Source organism: Nyctibius grandis, chromosome 30, assembly GCF_013368605.1.
Source record: "Nyctibius grandis isolate bNycGra1 chromosome 30, bNycGra1.pri, whole genome shotgun sequence".
Taxonomy (NCBI): Eukaryota; Metazoa; Chordata; class Aves; order Nyctibiiformes; family Nyctibiidae; genus Nyctibius; species Nyctibius grandis.
In genome coordinates this window covers 2392293-2416103 of record NC_090687.1, presented here as the reverse complement: position 1 = coordinate 2416103, position 23811 = coordinate 2392293, and the positions used below count along the sequence as shown (strand labels likewise).

General features: G+C 42.4%; 1 protein-coding gene across 2 annotated transcripts in view; it reads right to left on the bottom strand.

The window, feature by feature from the left end:
* CLUAP1 (clusterin associated protein 1) overlaps positions 1-23811 on the bottom strand; it is a 65976-nt gene that overhangs the window by 12363 nt on the left and 29802 nt on the right. For both annotated transcript variants that reach the window (XM_068420258.1, XM_068420259.1), the window contains exons 9-10: positions 9958-10030; positions 724-831 (exon numbers count right to left, since the gene is read on the bottom strand). In XM_068420258.1, the coding sequence (XP_068276359.1) occupies positions 724-831; positions 9958-10030 (181 nt within the window). The remainder of the gene's footprint in view (positions 1-723; positions 832-9957; positions 10031-23811) is intronic.

The following is a 23811-nucleotide window of genomic DNA, read 5'->3' as shown; positions in this document are numbered from 1 at the left end:
TAACAGGTTCCAGCAGAAGTAGCAGCACATGAAATTACCCACACAGGCACTTCATCCTGATCCCAGAGGCTTTTGCTGATGGTCAGAATCACTCACCGCTCACAAGAACACCAAGGAGAACTAACCTGATTTCCTGGTTTCACGTTGCTTGACTATAGACTAAGCAGAACATTTCTTTTCCCACCTAAGACAGACTCCCAGACAGTAATTTCTCTGAGCAGGGCCCCAGTGGGATCAGCAGCCAGAGGCTGCAGTTCCACTCCACGTAAACAGTGGCAGAAGCCAGATGTCCTTCCCTGAAAGAAATAACTCAGGTGTGCTGCACATGTGACTGTGCCAATGCAGGTGGCTTTATGGACTTGCTATACATCTCCCTTTGAAGAAGACCCTATTAGAACAGGCGTCAACAGCTAAAGGGAAATAAATGCTTTGCAATGAGAAATAATATTACTTTTCTAAGGCTTTGTATGAAGCTACTTCAGAATTTGCAAGCCAATATCAAGGAAGGATCTTCCTCACATGGTGCTTTTCAGTAAATAATCCTTAATTTAATCCCCTGAGAGCACTATGTTTTTTCCACAAGACACTATCCCCTTCCAGCTCACAAGAACTGCGCAGTGCCAATGTCCTTGAACGATAACATGGTCTTCTTACATTTAAGGTTACTCAGATAATTCCAGCACATCCTTCAGAATAAAGGTGACTAAGGAAAGGTTAAGATACCTTGCAGTAGTATATCCATGGCCGTGCGCCGCTTCATGATCTGCCCGTCTTCCACTTCACTATCGGATCCTTCATCCTCTTGAAGCTCTACGTCAGAATCATCATTATCTGGTTAAAACAAAAGCAGTTGATGAATATCACTCAAGCCAACTGACAACTCAGAACAGTAGTTGGACACAAGAGATGCCAGCAGCCTCTACCTTTGTTCAAGTCCAAGATTAATTAAAAATGCAGACTCAGACTGGCTCTACTGATGAGCACAGGGAAAGAGCCAGTGCCCACATCCTAAGTAAGGCATCCTTCTACACAGAAGTGCTAGAGAAGCACACGATATAAACAATTGTCTTGAGCCAAGCCTCAGCTTGTACCATAAAGGCCGTGTTCTAAAGACTCTGGGTATGAAGCACACGAACAGGCAGAAGGTGTTATTTAAACAACTGATTTAAAGACAAAAATCTTTCAGAAGCATTTGGAAAGTGTGGGCTTATTGTACCTCTCCTAGTCTTTTACCCTGACATAAGCAATATCAAAACCCATCCCCTTAGACTCTTTGCCTTTCATTTAATCACAGGTTAGAAAAGCACAACGAGACACCCTCAGATAAATGAAAGCAGTTACAGCCAATCCTAAGATGCCTGGGGAGACAGAAAAGCTCCCCAAGAAGAAGGAACTTTTAAACTTATTTTCATAATCTGCCTGTGTTTTCTTCTTCCTATCCAAACTAAAGCCTATTTAGTCCCTTACTCCCAAGTTCCCCAGTCACCAAATTAGAACAAATCTAAAGGACTTAGATTAAATTGTCCTTCAGATGTTCAAAAGGATGGCAAAAGCCTTCAGACACCTGAAAGGGCCTGCAAAGAAAAGGGCAGACTGTTCTCCATCTCAGCTGTACGAGTCCTACCTTGAGGTTCACATGCATGGTCAACCAAACTGATTCTCCTCTGAGCCTTTTCTGAAGTAAAGCAGTGGGTGGAAAGTTGGCACAGAAGCATGTGGAAAGTTTGGAGCCGCCTCTGCTCCATTTAAGTCTCCTTCTACCCCATAAGCTTCTTCCCTGGCACAAGCCAGCCTGCTTCTGCAAGCTCCTTGGCTCACTAAGACCAAGCTCTGCTTTCCAGCTACTGCCCACTTGTGATTTATTTACTACCCTCCTCCAACGCTCAATCAATGAACCAGATCCTCAGCTCCTACCATCTCATGAACTCCTCTCACTCGTGCAGAGATGAGCCCCTCTGCACCAGCTGATCCCACAGCTCAGGGTGCTGTGTGGTGGCCTGCCTGCGGGAGCTTATGGAACGAGCCATGCTACGACAAACCCAACAGGACTCCGTGTGAGGTCAGCACCCAGCACAGCAACAAGAGCTGTTGACAAATTATTTAGAGAAAACAGGCAATTTTTTCCCCAGGTACATTTAATTACACACATGTCTGAGCTGAAAATGGAAATAACTACTTTAATTATGATTAGTAATGAACCGACACATATTTGCAATATTTAATTATCGGACAATATACAAATATTAGACATTTTTCCATAATCTTTTGCATTGCAATATTAAGTTATGACAAAATATAACAGCAAGGGATATATTTGATACGCTGGTAAGATTACGACACTCCAGCAACGTTAGCTACAATTTCTATGTGTGTTGCACTTTCTTCTGTGGCAAGTGAAGGAATCACTCACTGCTGCGTGACCTGAATACTATTTGTGTGTAGCTGGTATTCAGGAAAGCGAGGTTTCAGCCCTTGCCCAGGCAAACTCCTCAGGAAGAGCCACAGGGAGCCTAAATAAAGGATTCAGGTTCTGTATGTTAAAGAACGAGACTCACCTGCGATGGCTCTCACTGCTGCTAAAACACCCTCATTCCTATTTTGTGGGTTTGGGGTTTTTTCCTTTTCTGCAAACCTTTCCATGTCACTTTTCTATATATTTCCTTTGGGACAAAGCAGCGGTAAGAAGACAAGAATAAACAGGAATGAATCTGCCATCTTCCTCCTGCCGTATGCAGGTTGGAAGAGGCCTCTGGGATCATCAAGTCCAACCATTGCCCTGACACCACCATGGCAACTAGACCACGGCACTAAGTGCCATGTCCAGGCTTTTCTTAAACCCCTCCAGAGATGGTGACTTTACCACCTCCCTGGGCAGCCCCTTCCAATGGCTAATGACCCTTGCTGAGAAGAAATGCTTCCTAATGTCCAACCTGAACCTCCCCTGGCCAAGCTTGAGGCTGTGTCCTCTTGTCCTATCGCTAGCTGCCCAGGAGAAGAGGCCGACTCCCACTTCACTACAACCTCCCTTCAGGTAGTTGTAGACTGCACTAAGGTCACCTCTGAGCCTCCTCTTCTCCAGGCTAAACAACCCCAGCTCCCTCAGCCGTTCCTCGTAGGTCATCCGGTTGAAGATGTCCCTGCTGATTGCAGGGGGGCTGGACTCATGGCCTTTAATGGTCCCTTCCACCCCAAACGAGTCCTGGTTCTATGATCTGTGCAATACTGCATAACAGAAATTACAATGCATCAATTCTGGGGAGACAAGGAACATTCTTCATGGAGAAAATGTAGCTTTTTCTTAGCATCAGCATAAAGCAACGCACACAAATTCCCACGTACTAGCACACGGAGTACAGAACACATTCTAATGGAGCTGGCTTAGGAGATTTGCATGGGTTTACGTGAAGATTATTTGACTTTTCACAATAAGCTGCAATTCAGCAATTCACGTGCCCAAATTTAGGCCAACGCTGGCAGCTTACTGAAGCTTAAGGCTGGTATTTTAACAAGCTCCAGTATTTTTACTACGAAAAGGTAATCAACAGACCAACTCCATAAACTGTGTTTGGCCCATTTCCCCGCTGCTGTGATTTACGCTACTGGCAAAACATCAGACCACCTGAGAGAGAATACACAAGGATTTTAAACTCCACTTGCCTTACATTTCAACATTTCCATTTCATAAAGGTGGGTTTCAGTCAATCAAATTAGTTTCATTCAAAGCAGTCCAGCCACAAGACGTACCTCCTGGTTACAACTGAAAACCACTGCTCTCAGCAGATGCGTTATTTGTTCCAAAGCACACCTACTGTTTCCAGAAAAAAGCCAAAGCACATACCTGGACCGATAATACTATATTTAAATGATTTAATTTTTGGTAATTTGCAATGCTTGAAGGAAAACCAGCATGATTTAATAACTTACCAGTGATTTCATTACAGATTTGTTAGTTTGCATAAATATTCAAGTAAATGCATCCAACTGTAAAATAAGAAGGTACTGTGGTGAAGATAATGAGCACAAAGGACACAGCTTATTGATATGCTTTAGAATTAGCTGTAAGTGTTGTTTAGCATGTTCAATTTCATAATAAAAATCACTGCTTTTAAAACACAGGCACCGGCTCCGCAGCAATTACTGGATTCAGCAGGATGTTGATTTTGGTGAAAAAAACATCATGAGAAAATCAAATGGGCAACTGACAGCCCAAAATAAAAGCCATTTAATAAATAGCATGAAATTTTAGAACACACAAAAAAAAAAAGGGAGGATCGGGATTTTAATGGGACTGAAGAGAGAGTGAAGCTCAGTTCCCATTTGGAAGCCTTGCTTCTACCAAACCCATGCTCGTGTCTCACCAACCTCAGAGACAGTAGTTGGGTACATCAGCCTGAATACTTACATATTTGCAGCTCTGCAATTTGAACAGGAAGAAATGCTTTGATATATAAATAAATATATATAAAAAGTAGGGAACATCCTTTGTCCTTAGCACAAAAGTAAGATCCTTTGTCTGATCTCTAAGAAAAATTTATCCTGGTGCTCAGAGCTACTGATCAAGGTCCAAACACCTGTGGCTCCTAACTAACTTCAGCAGAAAGCTTGGATGTTCAGACCCACGTATACTAAAACTGGGCAATAACGTACCAACGAACACCAACCAGTAGGTTGTAGAGGTCTAACTGGACTTTCTTACCTCGCTGGGTCGTTTTAAAATGCTCTATTGTTACAGCATCCAAGCTCCCATTTTGAACAGTAATGATGATTAACCGCTGCCCAGGGAAGCAATAGGTCTCTGTCACTTGAAATAATTAAAAATAACTCTTGATGACAAGCTCCATTTAAACTGGGATTTGTAGTCTTGGCACAGGAATGAGGAGCTAAGAAATTTTATTGCCCATTTTATAGAGAGGTCATATTCAGTGACCATAACTATTTCTAATGATCTTAAAAGCCAAGAATCCATCAAAGTACTATTAAATTAGAACATGAATTTGCGATTATTTAACAAGCAAAACACAAGACTATTGTGGACAAATTCCAAGTGTCTCCCACAAGAAGATGGATGTTCTGAGCATCCTGCTGGTGACAGTGCTGAGCATTAGCAATATCATCCAGGCATCTTGCCCTTGTGGGAATTACCCAGCGACTCACTGCCATCCTTCAAGTGCCACAAGCGTTGCAATGGGGCTTTTTATTTATCTGCTGTCAGATTTTAAAGCATCAATTCTGGAGTAGAAAGGGTACAAGAGATTCAGTGCAGCACCAAACTGCAACAGCGTCGCAGCCAAGGAAACACTTTGGTTGTGTCGAGCAGAACTGAAGCTCTCCAGGAGCATCAGTTAACCCCGTTGCTATTGCTGACCAATATTGAAGTACTGCAAATTTCAAAATGCCATGTAACAGGGATGTTTTAGTCATTCTACAGACCAAGCAAGGGTATGCAGGGTGGGTTGACTGCAGCAGCACATGAGAAAGTGATACATTCAATTAAAAAAAATGCAATTTTACAGCAAATACTTTTGTAAACTGAAATTAAATTCTAGGCGTAGCCTTACCCAAAAGAAATACAGAGAATATTTTGAAAAATTCAAAGGGTTTATTTTTACATTTTCCAAACAAAATAGTTTCCTTTTTTTTAAACTATACTTTATATAGTCTGCTTTTAAATTGATAAAAAATCTTAAAATGAAAGGATGTGAGAACACACACGTGAAAAAGTGTGTAAAAAGTAAGAAAGAAAGATCTGTAAATGACATAAGCTGATTAGTCTGAAAAAATGTATTGCAGTCTAGAAACATTTCCACTTGTTACTTTTCGCTCAGCAAACATGTTTTTACAACTTGGGTGAACCTGAAAAAACATCTTGAATTGCTGCTGTGGTCAGTGACCTTCCCAGCCCTCTCCTCTCACACCAAACCACTGTCAGAGCAACTCTTCAGGAATCCACACCTGACAATAGATCTGTCAACAGCCTTCACCGTGCTCATCCGAGCAGTGTCTAATATCGTGTGTCACTGTGTCATTAACCACAAGGAAACCAAGCCCCGAGTTTCAGTCAATTGGCATTTGTTACTTTGCACCAACCTTGGATGTGCCACAAGGGCAGTGCGCTCTGTGAAAGACACCCATCGTGTATTGGTTTCTCTAAGAGCATCGTATGTGAAATAAAGACTGCAAAAATAACAGCAATTTACTTACCGCTCATCACACACAAACATTTCTGTACTGCTGCAAATAATTACATATATTTTCATCATGTAAATAACACTCAAAGCCTGATCTGTATCTAGAGTTCAACATCTTTACGTAATTTAAGAACATTTTTTCATATAACTGCTAGCTTTTTTCTTTTAGTGCAGTGGTTTATGGGGATGCTCTGTCAGAAATAAAAGATGATTTGCAATGTATGCTAGCAAAAGAAGAAAGAACCAGGCTGTTTCTGAATTACACTGAACGTTTTTGCAAATTTTATGCGAGTGCCGTGACATATCCACAGGCTTTGCATATTCTTAACACAGACCTGCACAATTCAACCTACACGCCACAGCTCTTCTTTACAAGAAATGTAATTTAGGTTTCTCTGGCGTTACTTCAGCCTGAAACTCAACTTAGAGCTGTCCAGAATTCCTGCAACTTCTGCTGCAGAGAAATGAACTGTTAATTTGCACCCCTTCTTACCAAATTAGCGGGAGATAAGGTCAAAGGATGCAGACAATAAGAGAACTGCATCAATTACGAAGGTATGCTAAGGTAAGAGTGCTTACGGGGGCAGAAGGATGCTGGCTTTTATCAGTTAATGGTAACAAATTTATCACCGGAGTCCAGCCTATGCTGTTAGAAGAGTCTCATTAAGTGTTTTGCAGCTCTCAGGGACAAAGTGTAATGAGATTTAGAGAACCTTCCCTTTTCCTTGCAGGAGACACTGGCCCCATGCTACCCATCTGTATAGGAAAGCAATGAACCTGTTCAAAGTTCACCCCACCACCCCGGACCTTCAAGATCCAGCCAGAGAGACTTAGGATACTGGGATGCATCAGGGCAGCCTGCCCACCTTCCACTGAGCGGAGCTGCAAGGGGAAGAAGCTAACCCCTTCTTCTCCAGAACATGACCAAGACCAAGACAGAGCTGGGTCTACTTTAACAGTCCTGGATTTGTTGGGTTGAAGGCCCAGACAACAAAGTCCTACATTTTTTGACAAACCGGAGATGGAAAAAACTTAGGATAGAAGCACTTTGCATTGTGTGGGGGGCGTTACTCAAAAATGCAAGTGGAATAAGGAAGTATTTTTCCTCCCAAAACCTACTTTAGAAAGATGTTTCTGATGGTGAAGAAAAGCCCTTCTTTAATCTTCCTTGTGTCCATCTCATTAACAGGGTACATTCTATCTTAGGAGGAGGATGGAGCACGCAGAATCTCCAAACGCAGGTGAAAGAAGGTTTAAGTGCTCACGTCTGTAGCACTTCACACCATTTCCCCACAAGACACACAACGCTCACGGTATGTTGATAAAATCACTGACCGCCAGACCAAGGCTGTAGGGCTCTCGGGAATCCTCTATGGCAGAAACTCCATCCCTCATCGTGCTTCCTATCCCTAGCGTGAATTTCACTATTAACCTTTGGGGAGGGTCTGGGCAGGCGAAGCTGTTCAGTGATGCTGCACAGATTCTGCTGCTGTTTCTGTTTCCTCTTGTGCAAAAAATATATTTTCCTTGTGACCAGGATCCTGGGATTAACGTAACCATTCCGTAAACACATCCCTAACAGGGCACTATGCCATTTAAGACACCAGCCTCTGCATTCTCTTATCAAAGCAAATCTCTTGGTTTTGAATTGTATAAAGGGCATCATTTAACTAATAACGAGAGGAGGAGAGCGGGGTCTGGTCTAAAGGGAAAGCACAGCCTGGTACCTGATCATTATGTTAGCAAACCATGGTCTCAGAGAGCTTTACAACATTCAATAAATTAACCTTACAGCACCCAGTAATGAAGTCGTGCTCGTGACTGGGGAAACAGCCTCCGAGAGGCAAATTTATCGTCTCAGTTACACCTCTGCAGCCTTCCACACTGCGTGCAGATAAAGGCAGACGGGAGGTGACAAAGATAACTTGATTTTCCAAGGTTATAGGACAGTCAACAAATGAGCCAGCACTGAAAAACAGGATCCTGGTGCTCTTACCACTAGAAAAAATACTAATTATGACAATTAAGTACTTGAATAAAGATGTATTATGGCAATATTTTTAGGTCATTAAAAGCTACAGTCACGTGTTCTTAGGTGGCAGTTAAATCACTCACTAAAAGGCAAGGTTCATGTTATTTCAGTTACACTAAATGACTAATAGTTTTCCAAGTGAAAATCCACAGACAAGGAGAAAGCAGGTCAGCAAATTTTCACATTATACTTCATAATGCTAATTACTATGATAGATGTTCTCCTCTTGAACTTATCTACCCTGGAAACTGTCAAATAGCAGGACCTGGACTTTTTCGCTCAAGTAAATCCTTTAAACAATTCCACATTCTTGTAATTTATATTACAAATCCTATGTTTCAGCTAAAACTCCTTCACTTTTTACTGCATTGACATAAGAAGATGAGATCAAAGATGGGCAGAAATGAGTGAATTTCCTCTTTCATGAGCTTGCTCTGGAAATCTCTGCCAGCAAACTGTGAAGCGCAACTTTTATGTCCTTACTCAATTTCATCTTTCATGAACTCTCCCTCTGATCCTGAGAATTAACTCCCCTTCTATTTTTCCCACTACCATATAAAAATGCACGTATTGCAATATTAAATTCACAGGGGTAATTAACGAGGAAGTTCTTGCTGATGCTTGGCTCAAAAGGAGCCAAGTCGGGTTTGTTAGCTTTCTGCAAAATCTCAGGGGGTTATTATTCCCTTCTGATCCTCAGCTAGACTTCTAATTAATTAAGAGTAAGTTTAGAAAAAAAAAAGAAAAAATCCCCAATTTTAATTGCATTCCCATTTTGCAGGTATACTAAAATCAAGCAAATGCAAGCAGGCAAACACGGACCCCACTTTGACGATTAGTGATAAGAAAGAGCATTTCAAGCTGAGTCTTATCTGTGAAAGTTATGATCTGATAGACACACCACAAAGAATTACTCCGAACACAACCGAGCTCCACGCCATGCAATGTGGCAGGCTACCTGCTGAGGACAGAAATTATATTCCAGTTCTTCAAGGCACACCAGCACGTGTGTAACATGAGGCAGCCAAGCAGACCCACAAACCAATGACACCACTCACCTACACGCAAGCGTTTTGCTGGGTAGAATCCTCTCGCCAAGTTTGCTCACAAACCACCCTTTCACCAGCAATCCTGTCGTGCTGGGACACGTGCTGTGCCCACAGCTAGCCCTTACAGGCTTTGAGAATAGTAAAATGAAGCCTAAAATCTGCTCACCGCAATTGCACGGCATGTTTAGTGGTAACTGTCTCCATCCCTCAGTACTGCAGGTAAAATTTACAAGGCAGAGGAGCGTTTCACAGAGGTTAGGTTCTCTATTTCACTGTTGTCCTTCTAAAGTTATTATCATTCTACTTTTTCTAATATAGTCTGTTGGCTCTGCCATCTATCCCACGTTCCCTCTGCTTCAGGCTTGTAAGTGCATACTTATACCTAAAGCAGCCAGGGGAGGTTCAGGTTGGACATTAGGAAGAATTTCTTTTCAGAAAGGGTTATTAGACATTGGAATGGGCTGCCCAGGAAGGTGGTGGAGTCACCATCTCTGGAGGGGTTTAAGAAAAGACTGGACATGGCACTTAGTGCCCTGGTCTAGTTGACATGGTGGTGTCAGGGCAATGGTTGGACTCGATGATCCCTGAGGTCTCTTCCAACCTGGTTGGTTGATTCTGTGTGATCAGGGTTGATTCTGTTGATTCACTATTTTTCTGCTAATACAAGCAGTGAAGAAATCCCACTTACTTCCACTCTTAAGCAGGTTCTGTTCCTCTTCCTTCAGCCTGTTCTGCATAAGACGTAGCATGTTTGCTGCTTCCTGTAAGAGGTGAAAACAGCTGAATTAGGAAAGCTGCCCTGTTGCCCAGGCAAGTAGCTAATTGGATGGTCCTATAACAGTTAAGGGCGCTCACAGGCAGAATGAGAATAGATAATTTCAGCATTGAAAATATTTAATGAAAAAAGGTCTTAATTGAAACATGGGAACTTCTACTTACTTTGACCATGAGGGTCAGGATACAAAGCATGCACCCAGGTGAAACAGCGTACTGAAAATCAACCACACATTCCCACCAGCTGAATCCTCACTTATCACATTGGAAATGAGCTCACTTGTCTTCATCCCACAGAAAAGTACCACCAGAAAATTACAGAAAGAAAGGGACTTTCTTTGGAAAGCAGCCTTTAATGGATTATTGGTTGAAAACAACTACCAAGCAGAAGTGGTTTTGAAATGACCGCGGCTTCATAATACACAAACCAAACCAGAATAAATTCACACATTTCCATGCGTGCAAACAAAGTGGGAGCAAAAAGCCATATACTATAGGAGTGCAAAGGAGAAGCATGACACTAAGACTGCACAAGGTGGTTTGTTGATTTTCTTTTTTGAATATAGCAGGTTGTTAGATAAAAATATGCTGAGAAACACTACTGTAATGACAGTGTGATAAAGTTAGGACAAATGCAGTTCAGAGCACATGGAAATAGGTAGGTAGTACAGTGGTTGCTGTGCTGTGGAAGAGAAGCAAATCACAAGTCTCAACCCATTCAAATGAAGGCCAGTGATAACAGAAAATGTTGCAAAAAGGCCCAAAAGGACTTATAAAACCTAAGTCTTGCACACTCAACCCAGTAAGACATGTGGCAGCCCAGAAGGGAAGAAGCAGGCTGATGGTAGCAGGGCAGTGATGGTTAACACAGACGTTCTCATTACAGCATAAGGATTAGTAAGAAAACACATCTGGCTCTGTAAATAGTAACTGATGAGAGTAACTTTAATCTTCTACGATGCATGTGCCTGCAGAGCATCACAGACCTTTTAGACTAAAGGGACTGTTTGATTGCTGAACACCACAAAGCAATTGTAGGAGGTGTTTCGCCGAGTTCATGAAGTTCTCCATCCAGTTAGGACTAAAATCTAGCAAAGATACCAAGGCACTGAATTTTAGGAGCTAAGGTTCACTATTCCGATAGCAGCATCAGATGGAAAACATATTTTTAATGACACCTAGTTTAAGTTCGGGTAATGTTAATGGTGAACAGCAGACTGAACTATCAATAGAGTAGGTAGGATATGAACGCAGACAATCGGATTCAGATAGAACCTACAAGACTAAAGAGGTGGCAAACAACCGATGGAAGGATTTAGCCACAAATTCTGCTAATTTCAGTCTCTTCTACAATTCCAGTCAAGCACGACAAGTAGATGGGAATGCTAATTAACTGTGGATTGAACTAAGATTTTTCTGAGCCTTTGACTTTCTATGCAAAATATGCATAGAATTGAAAAAAATAAAAAGACACCAGTTGCTCTGACATGGTCAAATATCTGGAATATCCGTGGGACAGAGGGAAGCAAGAAGAGCATCTGAAAATGGTTGAATGGTGGGTAATCTTTTTACACTGTCAGACAGAAATGTGTATCCATAGGTATGGCAACGCTGTGCTAGCTGAGAAAGGAAAACCTCCTCCCACCAACCAGCACACAAGGAAGTTGCTGGAAACAGAGGCCTGGGGACTGGCTTGCATGATGCATCACAACTTGGCATAACCATCTGTGTCTCGGGAGTTGAAATTCACACTGAAAAAGCTTACAGAGAAAATGTTTACAGGTGGTAAGGGGAAGTGATGTAAATCTCCTGTACCTGGTGAGAAACCCAGCTCAGTGCCCCTCTCCAGGCCACAGAAGGAACAAATTCTGATCCAAAAATCTGCTTTGGACAACTGCTTAAAGGGTCTGCTGTACAAACTCTTCAGTACTAACAGAGACAATGGCCCCCCATGCGCTAGGAAGGCTGCTAATGATTGCCTGGGACTGTGGAAGTAACACTGCAAAAATACAGACAACAACAGAAATAGCACAGCAGGCATGACAGCTTCGAGGGCTACAAAGCAGAAAGGTCATGATGCAAAATCATTCTGAGTGAGACTCCAACAGCAACTTGAAACAACAGGAACTACTAAAATCCCTGAAGTGACGGATATATATTCTGCAGGGAGAAGCTAATTCCATCTGCAAGAATGAAGAAGGAAAAGACACACGCATATTTTTATAACTTGTTTCATGTAGGTTCAGAAGATTTTCAATACCCACTATTTAGGAAACTGGTCTTCTTTATTAATTCCTTCTATAAGTGAGGACAGTGAGGACAGAAGAGTGTGACTGAAGATTAAAGGAAAGGGAAGATGCAAGGATGCCATGGATGGTGCAGTCATGGTAAGTGGGCCAATAAAGGTTACCTGCCTCCTCTCGATCCGTGCTGTTGACCACGATACAAGTGACCTCCGTATGGCAGCAACACGCCTGCAAACCTGCGCAGCTCAGTCCCAGAGAAGGGTAGCCACTGCAATGATTGCCATTCCCCACCCCCCTCAGTGTTAGCAAAGCCTTTTTTAAAGGCTGATGAAAGCCAAAATGAACGTGGACGTGAGGCAAAATCTTCAGAGGTTTCTAGCTGCCAGTGTTCCCTTCAGTCTCTGTAGCACATGCCCATTCCAAGACCTTCCTCTGCAACAGTGGGTCCCAACATTTTCTGACTGAGCCTCCCAGTTGACATCTTCTTTCCCTACCTCTTCCTCCCTATCTGGGTTCTCCCAGTCAGTCATAAGATTTAAAGACAGTCAGTGATTTAAACAAGTCTTGCCCCTGCCCCAGCACACAGTTACAACACAGCCTCCCCATTGCTACGTCTTTGGGACAAACTGAGTAAGCGAGGGATCAATCAGCCCCCTGTATCTCAACCCCACAGCCTACACAGCGCATATAGCAAACAAAATCTACAGGGAGGACAAAAGAAAGGGCATTTCCCAAATGTCACGGGGACAAAGTCAGAAAAGCAGAAAACATTTTAAAAACGTTCCCAGACCAGTGAAATGCTGGGTACAGATATAATCAGTGCCTAATACTGTAATTGCAGGCACAAGTTCAGACAGCTGAAGCTGGCAATCCAAATTCAGGCAAGTAAGCAGTCACCCTCCTCACCCTCCCCTGCACCCTGGGCCACTCACTCCTTCCCTTTTATCACCCTCCTGCTCTGGTGCGAGTATTTGTGCAGCGACATAGAAGAAACCTGGTGAAAACTAATCCATCAAAACAAAACTAAGCCAGGCAACTTCTCCACTGCAGTTCACTGCAGTTGTGGAAAAAATAACAGGGATAAGAACATGGAGTACTCTTTGTTTCAGCTTCAGGGCTGGTTTATGGACTTAAAATACAAGATAAATGAAGGCTAAGAAAATGGTTTAACCATACAGATGAGCCACTTCTCTCCCTTTCCTCTAGCCTCTTCCTTGTGCTGGTGCCAGCAGCTCAGCTGATCTCGTACCAAGCCAGCTCAGAGTTAACTGGCAGGAAAAACGTTGATTTTCTACTGGTTTAGATTTCTGAGTAGCTCAATGTATGGTCATTCAAATGCCACTGTCAGCCCAAGGGAGCTGCTGAGACTGTACAACATTGTCCCTTTCAACAGCAGCCCACGGCTGCATCAGGTTAGCTGTGCTGCCGGACTATACCCTGCAAAAGCTTACCAAGAACTGCAGCAACAAAACCTGTTTCAAAAGGGCAGCCTCAAACCAGGATAGCATCGGTTAAGTGCTGTTTATAATCCTTAACAAGTAAGGTCTTCAAAGGAGGGAGCAGAAGTGATGGCAGATCATGTATCTAGAGAGTAAACAAAATTTATCACATAATTTTTTAGTTACATACTCACTTAAAAGAATCTGCAGAGAAACCTTAGGTGTGTTAAATTAGTGAAAGAATTACAACGGCTTTAGTGGTTTAAGATTTGGGGTTTAAAAACAATGACAACTTTTAAACAGCTGAGTCAGTGGCAGCTTCAGCTCCTCTTTCTGCCTGCTGCTTTTAATGACCGCAATCGGCTGCCCTTCTCGGCCTGACTGGATTCCACCCTCGCTGCAGACACCGCTCCCCACACTTCACATCATCTTATCAGACGTGATTTGTATCAGCTCAGTGAAAAGAGCATGCTAATCTGAGATGTTTTTCGGTTTTAGGCTGGCCACTTCTGTGTGACCCAGGGCTTCTGAAGTGTGACCAGGGAGAAAAGCTAAGGGTGTGACGGACCGTAACGCCAGAGATGCTCTTTCAACACGTAACGTCGTACAACGGGCTAGTGCTCTGCGCAGGACAGCAACAGCTCCGTGAAACAAGAGATGTGGCCTTGACCTTGTGAGGCACCCATGGTGAAGGGCCAGGGTGCCTCGGGATGCTGCACGAGCAAGAGTCAACATCTAAGTGCCCAGTTCAGTCTCTCCAGTAAACAGACAAGACTGCAATGCTGCAGGTGAACACTGCACGTATCTTACTCTACAAGCTAACTTCACCCAAGGAAGCAGCAGCATACACTGTGGAACCACAGTGTCAAATTAACGCAATTAAAGTGCCAATTAACACAAAACCAGAGCCAGCCTGCCCCATCAGAGGGGGTTCCCAGGCCTTTCAGGACACCAGAGATTGAGTCTGAAAATCCTGCTTTAGAGGCAGACAGAGCTCTGCTAAGATGGAACTTTTCCTCCTCTTTCTCATACAGGACACAGCCTTTTCTAGGTGTAAATCTGCCCTCTAACGAGTAATCAAATCAATCACTTTGCAAACGCAGAGCAGACAGCCCAGGTAAACATGCAGCAAGGCAGGACTTGGTTGCTAACGCTTCAACCCCCAGAACATCCCCGGCTCCAAGGGACCTTCGGAAGCCCCCGGTCCAACCTGCTCAAAGCAGGATCAGCAATGGGATCAGACCACAGTGCTCAGGGCTTTAGCTACCAGGGTCTTAAAAATCTCCAAGGAGAAAGACCGATTAACCTTTCTGGGCAACCTGTTCCGATACCTGCCTATCCAAACGGTGACAAAGTTTCCTTATATCATCAAGTCAGAACTATTTTGCATTTTATTTGTCCACATCTTTTGGTATATATGGGTTCACTTCACCTCAGTCACCAGTTATGCCACCAGCTTTCCACAGCAGGCACCTTATCTTGTGACACAAACTAATGGTCTATATAGAGTCAATAGCAACAGGAAATACAGAATTGTTTTGTTGACATACTAGGACAAAGAAAGGCTTTTAAAACAAATAAGTTTCACCTGTGTTTACAATCAACTGTGCTTTTTTCATGCGCATTTTCTGTCCAAGTCAGCAAAAATGTTACCAATCTTCTACAGCACGCTGAATGTACTATTTCAAGACATATATTTTTTTCTACAACGAAGTCTGAATGAATACTCTACAGATATTCTCTATCTCAATCTACTTGTATTGGCAAAGCAGATGGCTTTACATTTCCTATCTGACTATGAAAGTCTTTGGAAAACAGCAATCAAACAAAACGCACGGGTGTTTGGCAGAATGTTTCCGTGTAATCTAACCTGCTGCTCTACAGACAAGCAAAACGTCAACTGTGAGTTCCCACAGCGGGGTGAACCGGAGTCGGCTTTGAAAATCGTTTTACAGAAAGCCATAAAAAAGCAGAGCCTGTGAAATGCTTTTTAATTTATTGACTATTTTTTAGAATTTCTTTAAGAGAAGGATTAGCAACTGCGAACTACAGGCTAACAGCATGCAACTGCAACTACACGTAAACTACACACAACTATGTGCAGGTTATGGGGTGGGGGGATTGGTTGAGGGTTTTTTTTGTTTTTAAACTGAGGTAAATATGCCACCATGGAGAATATCCTGCAGCAGCAGACCCATGGACAACTAGCTCTGCCACTGACTCAGTGTTTGCCTTAGGGCCAGTGATCCAGGATTTGAATAAGCCACATGATTTCTTGACTGCCAGTCCTTTATGATATACCCAACGCTGCTGAGTATCGCTTTAAACAATAAAATCAAGCTGCTGAAATCATGAGATGATTGAAGACAACTCTGCCTCTGCAGACTGCAAAGCAGCAAGTCTAAAAAGGCTCAAAACCAGAAAGAACAAAAATGAGACAGCATTTGATAATTTAAATTTTTTGTTGTTGTTAAAGTTAACCTCAAAGTTTTGTTGGGAAAGTTGTGCAGAAAACACTAGTGGGATTTTGAATACAAAGAATTTGTGCCCTGAAGCCAGCTGGCAGACAACATGCTTACCACCAAGTAGAAAGAAAAGGAAAAGAAATGGGGAAAATAGGAAGGAGATAAGTCTGAAAGACCAACAGGACAACAACTGGAGCTCACCAACTTTGTCTTGTTTGTATGTGAACATTTCAGTTTTTGGCCAAGTTATTTCTTCTGTTCTCAGACATCCTCCTGATGGCAGAAACCTCTCTAGACATCTCTCTCCATGTATAACCTTTTCATTTTAGCAAGGGAAGACAGTGCTTCCTTCTGTTTTTTTTCCTAATGATTTGCTAGAGAATACCAGTAATCCTACTGCTTTGTAGCACACTTAAAGCGAACAAATTTGATGATGGATTGAACCACCTCATCTTCACCTTGCCTATTAATCTCAGCAGCTGCTTCTTGCTTTGTTACAGAACAAAGCAGCTGAGATTAGTTCTTGCTACACGCACACAATAGCATTTGTTTTTCATAATAGAGCGTTGCCACTCATTCAGCAGGAGGGAGATAGAAGGACGAGGAGAAATTGTGCAGTGCCTGAACGGAGAATGTGACGGTACTGTTAATACGAGGGAGTCTGCTAGGTAGAACAGAGAGGTAAGTGAACACAACATTGAGGCTGCACAGTTAAAGTTCGCGATAGCATGGGGTGCCAACCTACCTGGAGCTGTTCTTTCAGAATTGAAGATGATACTTCTTATCATGCTGAACTACTATTAAATACCTCATCCTAAATTCATGCCCAGTTTTATGATTTGAATTGGAACATGGCTATAGTTACGCTCGACTAAAAGTGCCTGCAATGCTATAGGGCTTTTTCCCTTCTTACTCTGTTGAGGAATGAAGACTATGGGAGAGAGATAAGATCCATCTGAAAAAGTGGGGCAAAAAAATCTTTACCAACAGGTTTGCTAATCTGTGCTTCAAACTAGGTCTGTCAGGGAATGACGATGATGACGATAGCCCAATGAGAAGTGGTGGCACTGTGAACAGTGAAGGGGAAGCACTGGTACGTTCCTCGTGAAGGCAGCACAAGCTGGAGCCCATCTGAAGTGCCTCTGCACAAGCACACCCATCACAGGAAACAAAACAGGAAGAATTAGAAGGCGCATAGCTTTGATGCCATCAGGATTACAGAAATACGGTGAGACAGTTTGCATGTTTGGAGGGTCGTGCTAGGTGGATGTAGGCACTCTAGAAAGGACAGGCTGGGAGGTGAGGAGGAGGGGCTGTCTGAATGTACTGAACATTGCCTTGTGACAGGCGATGAGCCCTCTGAGAGTTTATGGTTAAGGATCAGAGGACAAATTGCTGGCCTATAAAACAACAGAGATCATGCTGCATAAACTAAATATTCATTTTAACCTTGAACTTTTAAATGCTTATTCTTAGCAGATCATTTCACTTCAGTACAAAAACAAACCCAAAAGACACAGCTGGGGTCCTCTGGTTTCCCATCTCTTGTCTATAGTCATTTGATCAGGACTTTCATTTTCCTACAAAAGCTACCGAAACTGAAAATTAAAAAATTCCTTTCCATATCACACAATGTTGCACCCAGTAAATAGCACAGAACCACAGGGAAGCTGGCTTACAGCTGCACAGAGCCAGCAATAAAGCAGGACCCTGGCTTTCTGGCACAGAGATAGATTTTGCATCTAGAGATTATTCTTCTTTGACTGATGCCCCCTCGGTAATTATGAAGTGCTATCTCTGTGATAAAGCTTTCTGATGAATACAGAAGCAGCAGACTCCCCCACCCCCCGATATTAAATCAGGTACAGCGCTTTGGAGAATGTGGTCTCAAACAAACCATCCAGGGCTCCAAATACAGAGTTCTGCACCAGAAGAGAAAACATGAACTTGTTCTAGCAGATTCTCTGGATTCCTCATCAAGGTTCATACTGATAAACATTTAGCTTTTACAGAGATTTATACAGCTTTGCCCTTTTGGTCTGAGGAACATCTGAAAGCCATCACCACTGGCTATTTAAACTTTTTTAGAGATCACCCTTCCAGTGGCTGAGCACACATTGAATGAATTTCAAATCATCAGCCCCTATTATAAGACCATCTGTCTCATTATTTAATAGACCTTATTCTCATTATTTCCCTCTTCTCCCTCGCTTTCATGTGCTGAAAGTCATCGCCTCTCATCATTAATAGCCATTTTACAGTAATCATTTCTATTGAAGCACATATAAAGCATACTTGAGAATATTTTATATACTTAACTGATACTTGCCAGAAATTCACCAATTGTTATCATTATACTGGCACCACCAGTGTCAGTGGAAGGGGATGGGGATTCATTTCTGCTATAGTGGCATTGTTTTAAATTATTTATTTGATTCGTTGTCCTTCTTCAGAGGAAGTTTTTTATCCTGAAACTCTTCTGGCCCAGCTAGCCACTACCTGTCATCGACATATCTATCTAGAATCAAATTCTATTGAAAACCAGAAAATCTTATGCTACTTTACAACATGACTCGGTCTTTCTAGGTGATTTTTTTCCTGTGTTAAACTCCGCTAACCTTGCATTTTGCTGCTTCTTGCAGGAGAAGTGTTCACTCAGAGTACTGTAATAGATACAGTAACTTCAATAAATGAGGCAGAAGAGTATCAGTCATTCAAGCTGACAGAATAATACTTATCCCAGTGAAACACCAAATCCGATTTAGTACGAAAGAGACTCAGCAGAAGCACACAGACCAAGCAGCACTCTTGTTGGTCAGTTCACAGGCGCCATGGGGTGTAGCAGCCTCCCCCAATAAATTCTGACACGTCGACTCCAGTGATCACATTTATCAAAATAAACAATTAGATCTGTTAGATCACTACTGAAACACACTTTCATCAACAAAAGTCAAAAAAATACCTCAAAAGTTTCTCAAAAGGTTTATCTCTTCAAGGAAATACATGTTAATTAACTGAACTTCATTCATGCTGGCAGGAAAATTAGGAAAAAAGAAAAAGTGTAAATGGAATGTATCATAAAGGAAAGCTATCATAGTAAAAAAAAAAAAAATCTAGCATGGGCTCTTATGATGACTTTGTTTTGGGGAAAAGTCTTTAGGGAGGTATAGTGCTATCAGGGATCTGAGGGAAAGAGGAGCAAGGAACAGGGTGCCCAGCTGAGCCTTTGCATGGGGGTCAAGCGAGTAGCAGAAGGCAGAGACAAGAAAAGATGCAATTTATGGCCTCAGATACCTACACTGATGTTATTCTAACATAGCAGCTCTTAACGCTACCACGCTCAGGTTATACAAAGCCACAGTGAAGTGTATTTAAAAAAAACCCCACACTTAAAACAACCGGATGCACCACAACCCACAGCGAGTATTTTGAAATTAGATTGGATTGACGTTTCTCTCATATGCTTCTTCCTAAAGCTTCCACAATTACTTAGCGGTTCGGGCTTCAGTGCATCCAGCTCAAATGCTGCAATAAGCACTTTTCACAGAACAGATAAATTGGAGTTGGAAGAACAGCACACTTCAGAACCTGAAGTTGAGAGGTAGCGGCCTGAGGCTTAAGGCAGATCAGTTACTGCTCCTCTTGAACAAGCCGACTGGGCATGAAGGTCTCACCTAGACATTAATACCTTCCCTTTGGGAACTCAAAAGGAAGGGACTAAAACAGAAAGAGCAAATTAGCTCAGGGAGATGAATGGCAACTTGGTAATTGTTTGTTCTTGCACTAGGGAGTGGGTTTCCTGACCTGCCCTATAGACTAGGGTGCCATATGCATGCTTTGCATGAACTCTCTTTGCTTCTCTCTACAGCTCTCCTCTCAAAGTAAATAAGGAATTCTCCTAGTGGCATGTTTCTTGAGCAACTTTTGATGCAATATAAAAGCTTTCTGCACAGGTTACTCCACTTTTTTCTGTGCCTACACATTACATATTTTCCATTGGAACAGCTTGCCCAAAGAGGCTGCGCAGTCTCTGTCCTTGGAGGCTTTCAAGACTGGACTGGATAGAGTCTTGAGCAATGTAGTCTGATGCCACAGCTGACCTTGCTTCAAACAGAATTAATCTGTGAATCAGTGACCAAGAAAGCAGGTTTAAAAGTTATTTAGCTGCTTTGACTGTTTTTCTATAAAAAAAAACCCCACCCCAAAACCCCACAAAAACTTTCCACCTCAAATGCTCCACTCCACTGCTGTGCTGTTCTTGTTTTGGGTTCTAGATTAGGATGCATGGCAATTCAAGGAATTTGACACAAGCTATCTGAAAGCTCCCCAAAAGGATACCAGTCCAGCTCTGTGCAACCTTATCCCCTTTCATTATGAGCTCTGCCAGTTCTGGCATCAACTCTGGCTCTGATAAGCTTGAGGTTTCAAATCGTCCTTTACTCCATGACCTTCCCTCCCCTTTCTTTCTGAAGCTCCAATGATTAGGATCACTTCTTGCATGCACACATGCACCCCATTTTCCTTATTTCCGGGGCTAGCCAGTTTCCCCCCCACACCTATGTGTGTATTTTGCACAGCACGGATCATTTCTTTTCAGGTTGATGTTACTTTTCCCTTGACTACCTCCATTTATTTAACAATAACGGGAAAGAGGCACCATGAATATGGAGAAGCCTTCATAAAAACAGATGACACTTCACTGTGCCACCGAGAGCCATCTCATTATTCACTTAAATTGGGCCATTCTGAGCGCGAGGAGTTTTGCGCTGTCGTGATGCACCAAAACAAGTACTGGCATAAATACCTTTTTCAGTTGGTTAAAGCAGCACAGAGATCCTGCCTACCGGTACATCAAAGATGTTTATGCCAGGTAAAGGTTTTTCTTTGAGATTCAGCAAGATGCAGGTTCAATAAAGCTGGCTAAAGGCTTGAGGTCAAAGGCCCCAGGAGGATGTAAGAAATACTCCTGAACCACCCAGAAATCACAGCTCAGAGCCAAGGGAGCAGAACCTCAGAGGTTACACAGCACTGAGCACACCACTGAGGTTTCACGTGACTGTCTACGACAGGGTATAGCTCAAGAGGATTGTGAAGAGACAGAAGACAAAGGATTGGTAAGGCACTTGGCACAGACTGCAACAGGCGAGAGTAGTCGAGATCGCAGGCCCTTAAATCATCCCCCAGTGCTGGGTGATAGAATCCAAACAGAGCTAAGAAAAAAAAGGAGAAAAAAACCAAAAAAGACCCAGACTAACATTTTCTGCCCAGAATTTTCCAGTTAAAATGCTTTCATACAAGAAGCTTCAAGTCAGCACTAACACATGGGAATTCAGAACTGCTTAAAATAATGAGACTTTATCCTGTGAATCAAATGTATTCATCATTAGATACAACACAAGTTTACCATAATGACAATTCCTCTCCATTTTTCCTGTTCGCTTTTGTGGAAGACACAAATTATAAAGACTCAATAACAGCTCATTAAGCATTCCCTTCATGTATTATATTTTTATTGCACCAAGCTTACAAGCAACATTGGCTGGACGTGTGATTTATTTGAATTAATGCACAATTCTGTAATGTAAACCTGAGGTCAGTTTGCACTGTCTGAAGAAATTATCATCCAAATTAATATTGATTGGAAGTTAGTAGTCACAGCTACGTCTTGTTCACCACCATAAAGCAGTCACTGTCACATCACTGCTAGAATCTAACGTCAGAATTATCCTCTCCCTGTGCCACAGGTAGCACAATGCCTTAAGTGTTCGGATGGGAGTTGGGATTATTCACTCTTTTCAAGGAAAGCATTTATTATAATAAAGAGTATTTGTTCTTGGTGAACTTGATGATTCCAGGAATTGATAATGGAATGTGATGCTTTTCGTCTTGAGATCAATTAGCTCCAATACAGCCCATGTTTCTAACACCAAAGAATCTCTTCTACGGGTGGCTGACACACACTTCAGTTTATTTCTTATTTCCCACCAGTCAAGTCCCAAATTAAGAGGCAGCACCAGCAAGCCTCTCTCTAACAGTCTCGTTAGAGCCCTAGCACAGGAATTAGAGACCTGTTTTTTTATGATTTCTCCAGCTCGAAAACATTTGCACTCCCGAGTTCCTGCTCGCCAGGACAGTGCTCTAGCTACTAGCTTAGAAGACCAGGATAAAACTGTTTTTAAATATCTCATTGTGGTGGGTTAGAGAAGAAGAAAGTAAAGATGAATAATGATGCAGACAAATCTCTGTTTTAAAAGGGAATGGCAAGCAGTGTTTTGAGGACTGTTCACATGCATCAGGCTATGATTGTTCAGTACAAAAGGAGTAGGTAATACTCACTGGGCAACCAATGATCTATGACAACATCAGGTTTCACCTTACACATCCTTCTTCTCTAGTTTCAATAATTTAAAGTTCTTCTCCACATAATCACCCAGCTGAAGCAGCAGGGACACAGGATAGCTTCATTCTGGCCTACTCTACAGATCAAGAAACAGGAGCTGTTGTTTTAAAAACTCCTGTGGTTGAGGAGGAACCGAGATGTAGGATGCACTATGAGCTCCTTGTTTCTTGGTAGAAGACAGCCATCACCAGGTATTTAAAGTGAATGGAGCACTGTCAAAGCAAGTTAGACCCTGCTTAACAGGCTGGGCTCTGATCAAGTCAGGTTTCTCATCAGTCCTCTCAAAGATGCAACAAAGCTTGAGTAGGAGACAGGCACACAGCTCTCCAGGTCAACAAATTTTAAAAAAGCAGGCTCTCAGAGAGTCTAGTGGCCTAAAATGGAGATTCCCATTGATTTCAGGACTATATTGTGCTCAAAATAAGCCAGAATGAGAACATAAATGGAATTCTAGCAAAACAAATATGACCCATAGTCCCAGGGCAGAAAGGTGTACGGTTTGCCCCTTGCCTTTCCTTAGTCCTGATGCTTGACCCTGCTGCAATGCTTCTGAAATGGTGTGGCTCACAATTTGGCCCACTGGTATCTCAAAATCAGAATCACCTTCAAAGAATCCAGACAGTATTCTGGAGCTGTCAGAGGAGAGGGCAATGACTGTGCAAGGTGCAGGAACTCACGCTGCCAGCCCGTGCGCTGGGTGGGTGATAGACAAGGGTTCTGCCAGAACACCTATCCTAGACGTCTACCATTCATGCGTACCTAGTGTTTAATTTTCATTTGTTTCACAGAAGTGAACTAGAAATTGCTTCTACACAGGTAGAAAACTGAGAACTATTTTACTATTTCGCATTTAAAACCTCAAACCTTAACGTTTGTCACGTTATGAGACTACGCACGCTTGTGAGAATCCAAACACCAGTCTCATCGCTGCTTTTCTCTGCTGCTAAATACCCTGTGCAGCAGCAGAGCATAAACCTCCTAAATTTCACATACCTCACTGTAACATTACCTACTTATGTCATTTGGTGCAAATCACTTACAAAACATCAGTCCCAAAATAAGAGTTATTTAACTTCTTTTCTTTCAACCAATTCCTTAGTTTTTAATCACCTAGTAAAAGGTTTCTCATAATTATTTTTATGTATTGATCTCTGGGGGGTGCGGAAATACAAAACAAAATCCAACCTGATCTGCTTGATCAGTGTTGCTTCAAGTGAT